General features: G+C 39.3%; 1 protein-coding gene across 4 annotated transcripts in view; it reads left to right on the top strand.

Moving 5' to 3' along the window:
• The window catches only part of NELL2 (neural EGFL like 2), a 333,105-nt gene that overhangs the window by 40,069 nt on the left and 278,419 nt on the right, over positions 1-14,617 (top strand). For all 4 annotated transcript variants that reach the window (XM_084957200.1, XM_021092577.2, XM_084957201.1 and 1 more), the window contains one exon: positions 12,577-12,727. In XM_084957200.1, the coding sequence (XP_084813326.1) occupies positions 12,577-12,727 (151 nt within the window). The remainder of the gene's footprint in view (positions 1-12,576; positions 12,728-14,617) is intronic.

Here is a 14,617-nt window from a genome sequence, read left to right as displayed (position 1 = left end):
TGCCAGCCTGCACCACAGCACAGCAACACCAGATTCAACCTGTGGTCTGCAAACTACACCACAGATCGTGGCAATGACCAGATCCTAACCCACTGAGCGAAGCCGGGGATCAAACCAGCATCCTCATGGTTACTGGTTAGGTTCATTTCCATTGAGCCACAACAGGAACTCCCCAGTTTCCTTTTCAATAATATAAAATCTGGATTGTAGCACATATCACTTCTACTCATGTCCTTGTTACCAAACTTAAGTCACCCGAACTCTTTGGCTGGAATGTAGTTTCTAACTGGACAGCCGTGTGCCCAGATGAAAGTGGGGAGTTTTATTACTAAAAAGAAAATAACTATTGCCACTGGAGGACAAGGAGTAGTCTCTGCCACAGTAGAGAGTTCATCATATTGAATTATTCCTGATCTTTATTGCTAAGGCCCAGCACCTAGCAAGTACTCAATCAATGTATATTTGTTGAATTAATTAAAGTGAATGGGAAACTGGAGGCAATCCTTAGCTCAGGCATGGCTACTTAAGGAGAGATCCAAGTCTTGAAATGGTGGAGACATAAGCTTGGTAGCATTATATTTAAGGCTCCTGGGAATGGATGAATCAGTGGTGGAGATTATAGCTTCTAGGAAGGTGAAGTCCAGTTAAGCTTAGACAGTAAGTGAATCTTCTGTACTTTACTCAGGGATAGTATCAGCACTTAAATAGTGAATTTAATTTAGAAAAACTCAGAGGAGCAGGAAAAACTCCAAGAGGATGGATAGTAAGATGGGGTGGAGGAGGATATGAGGATGAGTGGGAGTTGGGGGGGGTGGTATCCAGTCTGCTTAATGGGACAAATCCAGTGGCCCTCACAGTTCAAAGTCAGGCAGCCATCATTTGATGGATCTGGCATCCTGACACTTTTTAGCAGGATTCATCCATTGCTGAGGATCAGCAGAGAGAATTGGCAAGATCCTGACTGAGCATCAGAGCCTCAACCAAGCAGATGGGTGTGCAGGGCAGAATTTCGAGTTCTAGGCTGGGAAACTGCAGTAGCAATTCAACTTCATAGATGGGGCCAACAGAGCAGGGCTGGGTAATGATTCATTTTAGAGGCTGCACAGATTCTCAGAGCTAATTTTTTTATTGTTGATTCTCTGAACAGTAAGATTTAATTCTGAGTCTCAGTTCTGATTTTCCAGCATCATTATTATAACTGGCCCAGAATTGGAGGGGAGGCAGATATGGGGCTTGGGGAAAAAAGGGCAGGGGTTGCTAAGGGGCTAGTGTCTGAGACTCTGGCCTGAGAAACTGATGATACTGTGTCCCATGTCCTCTGGTCCTTTATAATGCTGCTCTCTTTCTTGCAGTGAAAATGATAATTGTAAAAATATAGCACAATTTTGATATGGTGATACCTCATGATAATTGATATTTTTGTGTCTTATTATTCTTAAATAATTTAATTATTGTAATTAAAGAAAGGAAAAAGCAGCACAGACTCCCAAAATTGATGTCTCAGGTCGATTTGGCCTATTAGGTAGAAGATGAAAATGTGTATTTCAGCACTTCAGCTCTGCATAATTGATGGGGCACTAGGCACTATCTCTTTGGCTATTCAGCAAAGATTCGGTTAGCATCTGCTTGTGCAGTCTGAGGTTGCACAATTTATACACTTCATGTTTTAGAGATGTAAAACTGTCTCATAGAGCCCTATTCTTTATTCCTGTCAATTGATAGGTACAAATGAATGTCGAAGATATCTAATAAAAGCCTTGCCTGGATCCTGGATGTTTTCCTCCTTCTTTTTACATAATAAATCTACTAAGCCAAGCCAAACACTAGCATATATGTGGATAAAAAGATAGCCAGCTTTTTGAGTGGACAGACTTGTTTTTCTCTTATCTTCTCAGGGACTGTATGCCTATTGATCAGACTTCAAAGAAAATAAAGGAGTTAACATATGATTCACTATTCACTTAAAATTAATTTATATAAATTTCTTTTGAATCTCTAGTTACTCTCTTAATAAATGAACATTTTGCAAAGAGTAATTATATATGTATTTAAGATATACCTAGGTACCTATATATGGGATAATGTATAAGAGAGAAAGATTACTTAGTTGATGAATAGGTATATTTCACTATTAAGGTGAGTAATTTATTAGTTTAAGCACTACCTCGTCCATTATAACTGTGTCAGTATAGGAAGGTGTAGTTGAGCCTTTTCATCTACTCTTAAGGGTAACACCAATGAAAACTCAAGTTTTTCTCTTGTTTTTAAAGAAATTAAAATATTTCATATATTCAAGTTTTCAGTGGCTTTAGTTAAGGCAAATGGAAACTCTGTACATTATGACAGTCCATGACTCTAATTTTCTTTATGTATTTAAGACGTTGGCTCATATTAGTTAACATATTGTATGCATTCAGTTTGGGCTCAATCGGATATATTTTGAACTGCTTTGAACAAAGGTCTGCCAAATTACTGATTCTTAAATCTGCTTCATATGAGCAGATGAAGTTGTTGAGACTGCTGTCTATAGGTAATGAGGCAGGATCAAGAGAGGAATGTAGCCCATGGATTAAAGTTGTAAACGACGTCGTCATTATCATCATCATCGTTGTCATCCATCATCACATTCCCTCTTATATGCTTAGTATTTCTGCCCATTTGATCTTATTCTTGAGCAGTATTGCAGTTGGGAGAAGTGATGATAAACAGGTGTGCTGTTTCGGCTGGTTTACTTTCCTAATTTTGCTGGTAACAAAACAGCTGCTAACTTCACCAGTGAGGTTCTGAGGGACTGATAAACACTAACCAAAAACATCAATCTGATTATAAATCAAGTGCCAATTTTGATTTTAATCTTCAGTGAGGATTATAACCGTGAATGAAATCAAAATACTCATACTGGTTGATCTCTACTGCTCTGTCTGAATGAAAATGTACCTTGGAAGTCAGTTTTCAGAAAGTTGCTTTGTTGGTATGGAACCAAAACAAACAAAATGGAATAATCTTAATATCTTGTATTATGTCTGTTATGGGTAAACTTTTCATACTTTAATTTTAAGCATCAAAGTATAGAGATGTTTGGAGTTCCAACTGTAGCTCAGCAGAGACTAATCCAACTAGTGTCCATGGGGATGCAGGTTCGATACCTGGCCTCGCTCAGTGGGCCAGGGATCTGGTGTTGCCGTGAGCTGTGGTGTAGGTTGCAGATGAAGCTCAGATCCTGCATTGCTATGGCTGTAGTGTAGGCTTGCAACTGTAGCTCTGATTTGACCCCTAGCCTGGGAACTACCATGTGCCTTGGGTGAGGCAAACAAACAAACAAAAAACTATAGCGATGTTTTATTACTTGTAGCTCCCCTACATCCTGATTTCATTTTGTTCTACTTTATTACTGAAAATCTCAACATATGAGTCATAAATGAGTCACTTTAAGGCAAACATAGTTGCTAAATCCAGGAGTAGAACATACCTGTTCTTTTTTGTTTGTTTGTTTGTTTGATTAGTTAGTGAATGTTTATGTTTCGGATTTCTGGTTATATTCACGTATATATGTGCTTTTTTTTCTGAATTTTTTTTATTTTTTATTTTTTATTTTTATGTGGTTAGATATTCATAACATTAAGCCAGCAAACATTTCTGTAAATAATACATAATGATATATATGTTGATTATGCACTGAATAAAATCATAATTTGCTGTAGATGTGAAAGAAACATTTGAGATTATTTTGGGGTTTCATGAAGGGATGTTTCCGAGTTGACATCCTAGGAGCATGTCCTTGCCCTTCCTGAACCTAGGAATGTAAAGGCCATATTGATGTCTAAAGGATGAGGATGTGGCCTCATTAGATGATAGTTCACCAATGAAAAAGTTGTGGATTACTTATACATTTGTCTTAATAACTCTTTAAGGAGATTACTTGAAAAATGTCTTTTAAAAAAGCTTTTGGCTTTTTTTAGTGCACTTTGCATCTCAACAGGTTCAAGTATTAGCTGAGAGATGATGGGATATGAATAGTTTTGTAGTTTTGAAAAAACTAAATTGATCCAAGATCAAGAAAAAAATGGATTCATTTATCTTCAGAATGTATTTTTTAAAAAGCTACCTTAGAATAAGGACTGCTTTCCAGAGTGTGCGCCACCCTTGTGTTCCTGTGATAATAGGAAGCACATTGGCCTGGGTTGGGATCCTGGCTCCGCCACTTGGTAGGTTCATTTGTTAGGCTCATTCATATAAACTCTGCTGATGGCCTTGGAGAAGGTCAGTGAGAGGATGTGACCACCGGTTGACCCAGGAGGTAGTCCAGGGTAATCACAGGCCCTGCACCCCGTCCCATCCTTGGAATGTACATTCCACTGTTCCCACAGCGGGAGCTCTTTGTAAGGACACTGCCTTGAGGGAGCAGTGTGGTGCTGAGACCATTTGGATGGTATATATGACTGAACCCAGTTAAGCCCTCCATATAAACTCTGAAGATTCTGGAGGGCCACTGTGGCGATCTACTTGCCTTCAGACCTTCTAGAACAAGCCTGGTATGTAAGTTCCCTTGCTCATTAAACCTGCCACCTCCCAATCTGGAGCCGTCTACCTCTTTCTGCGGTTTTTCTTTGCCCTTCATGTATGGCACCCAGTTTCAGATTTCACTCAGGAAGCTCCTGAGTTTTGAACCAACAAGTTCCCAATATAGTAAGTTGATAGAAATCACCTCTGATTTTGAGCCACTTGTGAGGATAGTCGCAAGTGTCTGAGTTTCTCTAGTCTTCTCTCTCCTCATCTCTAATTTCTATTACTCTGGAGCTAATAATCCCATTTATTCAAAGTTGCTGTGGGGCTTAAATGAGTTGTTCATGTTTAAGGACTTTGCAAACTGCATACATCATGTTATCAAATTTTAATAGCTTTTAAAATTGTTTCTATTTTGCTGTTAAAGTTTGCACCATAAAGGCGTGGATATATTGATGGGAGAGTGGGAGAGATGGACGGCAACAATGAGAGTAATTCTAACTTCATCTATTTCTAACCTGAATTTAGAGGACAAGAACTTTTCATAGTTAGAGACTGGGGGGGAAAAAAAAAAAAGGTAACTTGGTGAGTTTTGGAACACTCTGAGTCAAACCATTCTGTGCTTGAGATTAAACTATTTTTATAATTGAATTTGCACATGGTATTTTTATTAGTCTGATTATGTGGCAGGAAATCAATTTAGTTTTCTTCACTCTCTGGACAAGACAGAGACCATCAGGGGGCAGAGACTCATTTGATTCATGATGGCAATTGCAGTGATGCAGTTTAAATGTGAAAGAAGAAAAGAATTCTTACCGATTTCTTTGTTGTTGAAAGATGGGCATATCCCTTCACTACTAATGGGCTAAAAATACTGAAAGAAGCTCCAATTTTGAGTCTTTTTCAGTAAACATCCGTATTAGCTACCACAGATAGCCTTGCATTAATCTATAGTCTATTTTAGAAAGAAAACAGCCTCTCTCTCCATCTCGCTCTCACTCTCCTCTGCCCTTAACCAGGTATGTGGTGGGTACACAGCACATTGTTTAAATCCCTAGGAATTGTTACTGCAGCTGCATGTGAACCGGTCACTCCATTCTGGTAGTCCCATAACTAAAAATGAATATTTGGATGTAATTGCTTCTGAGCTGTTTCATTATTTATTAATAACTGCTTTAAAATGCTATTCGTTATGTTCTTAGCGGGGTTTTTTTGGCTCTGCACACAATAAAAATGGAAAATGTTGAAACAAGTTTTGTTTTAAACGCAAGCAGTTTTCCAATTAAAAAGACCTAATGCAGCATGGGCATGCTGCTAAATCCTCCTGTAAGGCTTTGGAGTAGCATTTCAAAGCCCCCTTTTCAGCCAGTTTTTCTCTGAAGAGGCAGTTTCAAATGATCTTCAATATCCCTTCTTTGAGAAGAAATTCAGTTTCCTTTGGTTTTTGTCCTTAAAAGAATGCTCACTCACAGTTCTCTAGAAACAGAGGGTAGGCAAGTTTTTATCTTAAGAATAATTTGATAGCCAGAAACTTTTATGTCAATTTTTGTATGTGGAAATTGATATTTTGTGGTTGAGTTTAAGATACATAGAATGAAAGTAAGCTCAGAAAATCACCAGAAGGGTATATGGCTCTGGGTAGTTTTAGTGGGTTCCATAGCCTCATTGCTTGTACGAGTAATAATAATATGTGTCATAATCCTAAAAGCCAACACATGGTGTTGCTATATGCCAAGCACGGCTAGTCATCTGCATAGCTGGCACTGGAACCTCATGATTATGCTGGGTTCAGAACTTGTTCTCATAACCACCACATTTTTTTTTTGTTTTTTTGTTTTTTTGTCTTTTTGTCTTTTTGCATTTATCTAGGCCCGCTCCCGCGGCATATGGAGGTTCCCAGGTTAGGGGTCTAATCAAAGCTGTAGCCGACGGCCTGCGCCACAGCAACGCGGGATCCGAGCCACGTCTTCCACCTACACCACAGCTCATGGCAACACCGGATCCTTAACCCCCTCCTTGAGCGAGGCCAGGGATCGAACCCGCAACCTCATGATTCCTAGTCGGATTCGTTAACTACTGAGCCACGACAGGAACTCCACATTTTTCTTTTTATGTGTGCTTCCAAACAGGAGGTCTTGTTAAGTAATTGCTTAATACATACCTAAATTTAATTATGAATTCTTAAACCCTAAATGATAAAAATATAGTAAGATTAACTCTCATGTGGTGGTTTCTTTGACTTGATTTTCCATTGAGGACTAGAATTGGGTCTTAGAGAAATAATCACAGGAAGTCAGAAGTCTCTCAGAACATTATATCATCTTTGAGATGAAAATAGAAGGCAGGGGTGCTAATTTTACAAATTGGGAAACAGAAATGCAAATAGGGAAAGTGACCTTTCTTCATATCACTAGTAAGCTAGTCACTTAAGGAACTAAAAATGTCATCTTATGTAATTACTTTTTTTCTGGATTCTTTTCTGTATTGGTGCTCTCGAATTTGCCTCTCTGTAAGGGGCAGTAAAGCATGGATAAGGAAGGATGCCATGTTCAGGAGGCAGTGTGATTTATTGGACCGGAAATTGGCGTCTGCTACACCTCTAGCATGCAGGGTGAATCACAGGATTGTTCCTCGGTCTGCTTTTCTCACTGATAAAGGAAGTAGTAATAACTGTCCTTGTCAAGCTTTGTGAGAATAAAATGGAATGGTGATTCAAAGGGAAAAAGATATTATTTATACGCTTTGGAAGGACAAATGTTATTTGTACCAGATGTGCGGCATTATTAGTACAGGTATAAAGTTTTATGTGTTGTCCCTGCTGTGCTACAGCTTTAGTGTTTTTATGGTCCATCCTTTCATCTTCCTCTCATTCCTATGCTTCCGATGATTACTCAGGCACTCCTAGGACTTCAGATACTGTATTCTGATGGCCTCTACATCTAGACTGCCAACCTTGACCTTTCTCTTGGATCGCATTCTATAATGCCAGCCTCCTAGTGGACATGTCCACATGCATAGCCCATAACACCTCAGAGTGACCACTTCTAAAACTGAAATCCCATCTGGATACCATTGTGCTCCCTACTGCATTTCTGCATTCAGTCTCAAGCTGGAAACCTTGGATTCAATTAGATTCACTTTTTTTCCCCCATTCTTTTGCCTTTTGCTTGTATTTTATCAGTGACCAAATTCTTTAGATTCTGCTTCCTAAAAGAACTTCTTGAATTCTACCCCTCCTAATTTTTCTGAGCTACTCATAGAGTCCAGGCTCCCATCAAGTCCTTCCTGGACTTATGCATAATGAATACTTGGAAAACATGTTTTTAAAGGGAACAGTAAATTTACATATTATTAAAGTGAGGTCATAAGGGTTGGTGGGAGATGGTGTTCTCTTGACAGAAAGCTGGGAAGTATTATACTTCCTGTAGGAGCTCTCTCTGTCACATTTAGGTAACTTATGAGACTGATGTGCTACCTTCTGTGCTAACGAGGCAACTTATCTTTACCTGTGTCCTGGGCCCCTGGGCTGGGGGTGCCAGTGAAGAAGATTGTCCTGAGGCCATGGTAAGTCAGGCCAGCTTCTCTCCCTCCCGCTGGCCTTCTACATGGCCTCTCACTGCAACACAGGTGGGAAGTTCATGCAAGCCCCAGTGTTTAAACCTCTGAGAAATGAACTTGGTAATCAGGATGGAGATAAAAATAGTACCATTTTTCCTGTCTTTACATCATGATCTGAATGGGGCGTCTGTTTATCGTTTTTGTGCTGGAGGGACCGTCCTTCCTCCAAGTCACCCTAACCCCCATACAGGGAGAGAAACAGGAAGGTTATGGGCTGGGACAAGAGGTTGGACAGGGTGAGAGATCCCATCCTGAATTGTTACCCTGCGTGAGCACATAGGCTTAAGTCTAAGCTGGATGGGTCCCCACTTAGCACCCTGGTGGGACTCAGGATGGTTCTGCTCTGCAGGTCTCCTTAAGTGCTTCCTTAAGCATCTCAATGTAAATATCCATGCTGGTGTTCACCTGGCCTTTCTCTCATCAATGTGCCTGGCAGACAGTGAAAGAGCCAGTAAGTAGCTCTGTGTCACCATTCCTGGCGAAAGCCAAAAGCATCATTTTGACTTGGGGAAGGTAGTTTAGGGATGTTACAAATGTGAAATTTAACAAAAAGTCAGTGATTACCTGTCTTGCCAGTCTCTCAAGAGTTTTCCCTATGTTCGTTTTTTTTTTTTTTCTTTTTTCAACTAACCTTCCCTGGGGCTAATGGAGAAATTTTTCCAAAGTGCGGTTGACCAGTTTTTTTGTTTTTTGTTTTTAAATGGTTTCTCTCCAACTACATATTCCTTCATTGTATTTTCAACCATGGTGATTTATGTTTTCACCAACGATACTCAAATGTAGTCTGTTTTTTGCTCTTTCTTTCGGTCAATCTTCACATGTCATTCCATTTGAAAATGAAACAAACAAAACCCCACAAAAATAATAAAGCCTCTCAACTCTTCCCACAAATCTGACTCCAAATATGATAGGGAATTATATGGAGATTTAGTAAAGGTTTTCTTTGCCTACCAAATGACAGAACTTTCTAAAAACCTTTTTTTACATGTCTCTTCTCTAAAGTTCCACCTTGTCAGGTGTCTCTCATACCTTTCTCAGTCCCTTTTCTTTCACTATAAGAGCTCAAGCTCCCTGGGCCCCACCTTCCATCTATATCTCTGTAGCTCTGATCATCATTTTCTGTATTCAATGTAGTTCTTCTTCTTTTTCTCTCATTTGTGTCCACATCTATCACCCTGCTCAGCAAGACAAAGGATGCTGCCCAAGTTCTACCTGCCTAAAAAGGTGGAGGAGGGAGTATAATAAATCTTGAAAAAAATTTTTTAAATTATAGTTGATTTACATTTTTCTGTTAGTTTCTGCTGTACAGCAAAGCGACTCAGTCATACATTTAGGTACACTCTTTTTCTCATATTATCTTCAATCATGTTCTGTCACGATTGAATTATAGTTCCCCGTGCTATACAGCAGGACCTCATTGCTTAGCCATTCTAAATGTTATAGTTTGCATCTATTAACCCCAAACTCCCAGTCCATCTCACCGCCCCCCCCGCCCCGGCAACCACAAGTCTGCTGTCCATGTCTCTGAGTCTGTTTCTGCTCTATTGATACGTTCATCCATTCCATAATTTAGATTCCACATGATACCTGTCTTTCTCGTTCTGACTTACTTCACTTAGTATGGAAATCTCTAGCTGCATCCATGTTGCTGGAAATAGCATTATTTTGTTCTTTTTGTGGCTGAGTAGTATTCCATTGTGTATATGTACCACATCTTCTTAATCCATTCCTCTGCTGGCGGACATTTAGGTTGTTTCCATGTCTTGGCTCTTGTAAATAGTGTTGCAATGAACACAGGGGTGCATGTACCTTTTTGAATGAAAGTTCTGTCTGGCTACATGCCAAGGAGTGATTTCTGGATCATATGATAGTTCTATATTTAGTTTTTCAAGGCACCTCTATGCTGTATTCTATAGTGGTTGTACCAATTTACATTCCCACCAACAGTGGAAGAGGGTTCTCTCTTCTCCATACCCTCTCCAGCATTTGTTATTTGTAGTCTGATTGGTTTTTTTTGATTTTTATTTTTAGGGATGCACTTTTGGCATATGAAAGTTTCTGGGCCAGGGGTCAAAGAGGAGCTGCAGCTGTTGACCCATACCACAGCACGGCAATGCAAGACCTGAGCCAAGTCTGCGACCTACACCACAGCTCATGGTAATGCCAGATCCTTAACCCTCTGAGTGAGGCCAGGGATTGAACTCACATCCTCATGGATACTAGTTAGGTTTGTTTCCACTGAGCCACAATGGGAATTCCTGTAATCTTATTAATGATGGCCATTCTGACTGGTATGTGGTGGTACCTCATGGTAGTTTTGATTTGCATTTCTCTAATAATTAGTGATGTTGAGCTTTTTCATGTGTTTACTGGCCATCTGTATGTCTTCTTTGGAGAAATGTCTGTTTAGGTCTTCTGCCCATTTTTCATTTGGATTGTTTGTTTTTTTTTGCTTTTGAGTTTTATGAGTTGTTTGTATATTTTGATGATTAAGCCCTTGTCGGTTGCATCCTTTGCAACTGTGTTCTATCCTTCTGTAGGTTGTCTTTTCATTTTTTTTTTTTAAACAATGGTTTCCTTTGCTGTGCAAAAGCTTGTCAGTTTAATTTTGTCCCATTAATTTATTTTTGTTTTTATTTCAATTGCCTTGGGAGATTGACCTAAGAAAACATTTGTATGGTTAGGTCAGAGAATGTTTTGCCTATGTTCTTTATGAGTTTTATGGTGTCTTGTCTTATGTTTAAGTCTTTAGCCATTTTGAGTTTATTTTTGTGCATGGTGTGAGGATGTGTTCTAGTTTCATGATTTACGTGTGGCTGTCCAGTTTTCCCAGCACCACTTGCTGAAGAGACTGTCTTTTCCCCATTTTGTATTCTTGCCTCCTTCATTGAAGATGAATTGACCATAGGTGTCTGGGCTTACTTCTGGGTTCTCTGTTCTGCTCCATTGGTCCATATGTCTGTTTTTGTACCAGTACCACATTGTCTTGATTACTGTAGCTTTGTAATATTGCCTGAAGTCTGGGAGAGTTATGCCTCCTGCTTGCTTTTTGTTTCTCAGGGTTGCTTTGGCAATTCTGGTCTTTTGTAATTCCATATAAATTTTTGGAATATTTATTCTAGTTCTGTGAAAAATGTCATGTGTAATTTGATAAGGATCACATTACATATATAGATTGGGGAGCATAATACATCTTTATAATTCAGTTTTAATTTACCTCTATCAAATTAAAATGAAGTCATGAAGTTTGTGAATGCTTTACTTGTATACAGTTTGGAGTGGGTTAAAAATCAGCACTAAAAAACAAATTCATATTTACCAAAGGGGAAAGGCGGGGAGGGATAAATGAGATTAGAATTAAAACATACGACTACTATATATAAAGCATAGAACCAGTAAGGACCTACTCTATAGCACAGTATCTTTTAGTAACCTCTAACGGAAGAGAATGTAAGGACTACGTAGGCTAGGTAAGGCGTTCTCACTGGGGAAACTACTGGCATTTAGGGAGAACAGTCCTACATAGTCTAAAGCACAGAAAAGAGGAGAAGGCTTTGATAACAACAGAAACTGTGTTTCTGGCTCCCATCAACCCTCTGCACACACTGTGAATAGGAGAGCCTTATGCTCCCTTAGCAGATGGCTTGAATGATAGATTTTTTTCTTGCCCACTAAATCCATTTCTGTCCTTGGCTCTTTCTCCTGTATCCTCTGGGTCCTGAGACTGAGTACAAGACTCAACCAGAGGGAACTGTAGGGTAAAAATCTCTGCTCTCCCACTGCAACCTCTCTTGTCTATGCCTTCTCTAAGAGAGGGACGTGGAAATTAAGTTCCATGTATTTCTTTCAAAAATATGGTAGGATATTTGATTTTAATGTTTCATCCACTGCACAGAAGGCTGGGAGTGACTAATTTCAATGATCTTTTAAAAAATCTATTTATAGCAAGCCTTCTGGCTACAGATATCAACGTGGAAGGTGGCACATTGATTTAAATCCAGTTTTCTGTCACAAGGTGTCAGAAAAGCTAAATGGCTCTATCACAGTCTTTTAGGTCCTTTTCTCAGAAGGACATCTTTTGGTTCAGTGTGGACACTGACGTGGCTGTGGTACCCAGGATGTGGGAAGCATATGAGGAGAAAACTTGGGAACTTACTTCTTCAAACAGGATTCTTTGATTCTTTGCCTCAAAGACATTTTTTGAAAAAAAAAAAAAAAAAAAGGTCCCTGAAACACAAGCTCAGTAGTTCATGTGATTTACTGCCCCATGTCCGAGGTAGCAAAAAGTCTTCTTGAAATAATCTATCAGAAAAGTCTGGAATGGTATTTATCAGCAATTACTTGAAAATGTTTTCTTAAAGATGTTGCCTATCAAGGATGCTTTATAAAACCAAATTCTAGTCTATTTAATGTGTGTTTAATGTATGCACCTGTTTTCTTTTTCTTTTTTTAAAGATACTCCCAGAAGTATAAAAGCATCCACTGCTACAGCTGAACAGTTTTTTCAGAAGCTGAGAAATAAACATGAATTTACTGTTTTGGTGACCCTGAAACAGACCCACTTAAATTCTGGTGTGATTCTCTCCATCCACCACTTGGATCACAGGTATGTGTGGCTGCTGGAGTTTCCTTTGCTTTTTTTCCTATGTGGTGAAATTAACACATTAACATCAACAAAAGTAAGATATGCATGATTGGTTTAAAATAGCAAGAATAATTTTGCTACATTATGTAGAATCACCAACACAAGTAATTGAGATCAGCCTGGAAGGAGAAGGAGCTGCTGCTTTTGATGTTGCTCAGAGCGCACTGAAGTCACCATTTCTAAAACATATTTGTTAATGACTGAGCTCCTCATGAGGTATCTTCCTCAATGGGAAAGTCATGCATACTTCTAAACTGGTGGACAGTTAGCCACAAAAATACTGTATTCTGTGTCTTTAGGATATTAGAATGTCCTGGGTTTAGAGTTTAATAGTCTTATAATTTTAATCACAGATAAATTCTTTTTCCAACGCTCTTCTCAGACTGGGGCAGTTGCAGCTGTATCCTTGGATGTGTGTTGAATCAAAATGCTGTCGAGTATTTCCTAGCCTCTTGCACTTGTAGAAGCATATTCAGGAGAGCTGGTGGGAGTAGTGGGGGGGAGGGGAGAGGGGAAAGAAGAAATTCATTCATGACACTGAGCACATACATAAATTACTACAAAATAATATCAAACAGCTTAAAATGATTCCTTCCTGAAAGTTCTTTAAGTTCTGACAATGGAATTTCCTTCCTGTTCATATTTTGAATACCCAGTTCATGACTTTCTGCGGACCTTGGGCAAATCGTGTAACCTACCTGTGCTTCAGTGTCCTCATCTGTCATATGGGGATAGTACCAGTACCTCCTTCTTAGGTTGCTGTGAAGACTAAAGCGTTTTACATATACCGGGTTTTAATGGTCCTGTTCAGATGTGGGCAGAAACCTCTTGGTTTCTCTTATTAGAGATGGGGCAGCCTGGGACTTTGTGAATCTTTACTAAACCCTAAAAGGCAAACAGAGCAAATACAGGTTGAGAACAGGGTTCCTGATACATTCTGCCTGGATTACTCTCAGGGATTTAAGGCCCCATTTAATTCCATCTTTAACCCCAAAGGATGGACATAACTTCCCAGCCATCCCTCCCCCCAGCCTTGGGTTTCTTTCCCGCCAGGTTTTGGCCTGTGTTTAAGAGGAGGGTGTCATCCGCACATTCACTGGGTAATTGGCTTAAAGGGAGAGGTCCATGTCCAAGGGTTCACTGGGGCTTTTCCCCTTGGTGTGTTTCTGGTCCTCATCTTCAGGTGATTGATATCAGGTGAGCTCCTTGCTTACAACACTGTGACCCTGCCCTCTGAAGTTGGGCTTTAGGCAGCCTGACTCACACACTGCAAAGGATATTGTTCCTTCCCAGAGCAGCCTGATTTATTGCTGATTATTTCCCCTTGCTAAGAAAATTTCCCCAGTATTTTGGGCAGTAGATTTTTCTGCCCTGTGACTTTTTCCCGTTTGTAGAGACATGGAACTCACCCAACCTTTCTTCAGATAGCATCTCTCATGACCATCCCATCCAGATGGCCTGTTTTTGTTGGTCCCTAGAGTTGAATATATTAACTCCACAAATGTTTGACCAGTGTAGACGTCTTGTAATCTATGCATTTTCCATATGATGCTTATTAAAATAGTTTGAGATTTTTTTTTAGCGCCTTAGTCATGGTAAGGATATAGATAATGAAATACCCAACCTTTATCAGGTAGATCCTTGAAGAAGATATTCTGTCAGATAGATCCTTTCTTACTGTTCCTATAAAGTAGATTTGTTAACTGTAGAAAACTTGGAAAATTGACAAGTGTAATTAAGAAACAGGAAAACTCATGCAAATCGTATCACCCAAAGAAGACTGTTTTAATTTCTGTCATATTTTAATTCAATTTTTTTCCGTACATGTAGATATGCCATATTTTTTTTGAT

The sequence above is a fragment of the Sus scrofa genome, chromosome 5, assembly GCF_054392235.1.
Source record: "Sus scrofa isolate SSC_HxYL_T2T_F1_AM1 chromosome 5, Sscrofa_HxYL_maternal_Yorkshire_Landrace_v2.0, whole genome shotgun sequence".
NCBI lineage: Eukaryota > Metazoa > Chordata > Mammalia > Artiodactyla > Suidae > Sus > Sus scrofa.
This window is presented reverse-complemented; position numbering and strand designations above follow the sequence as displayed.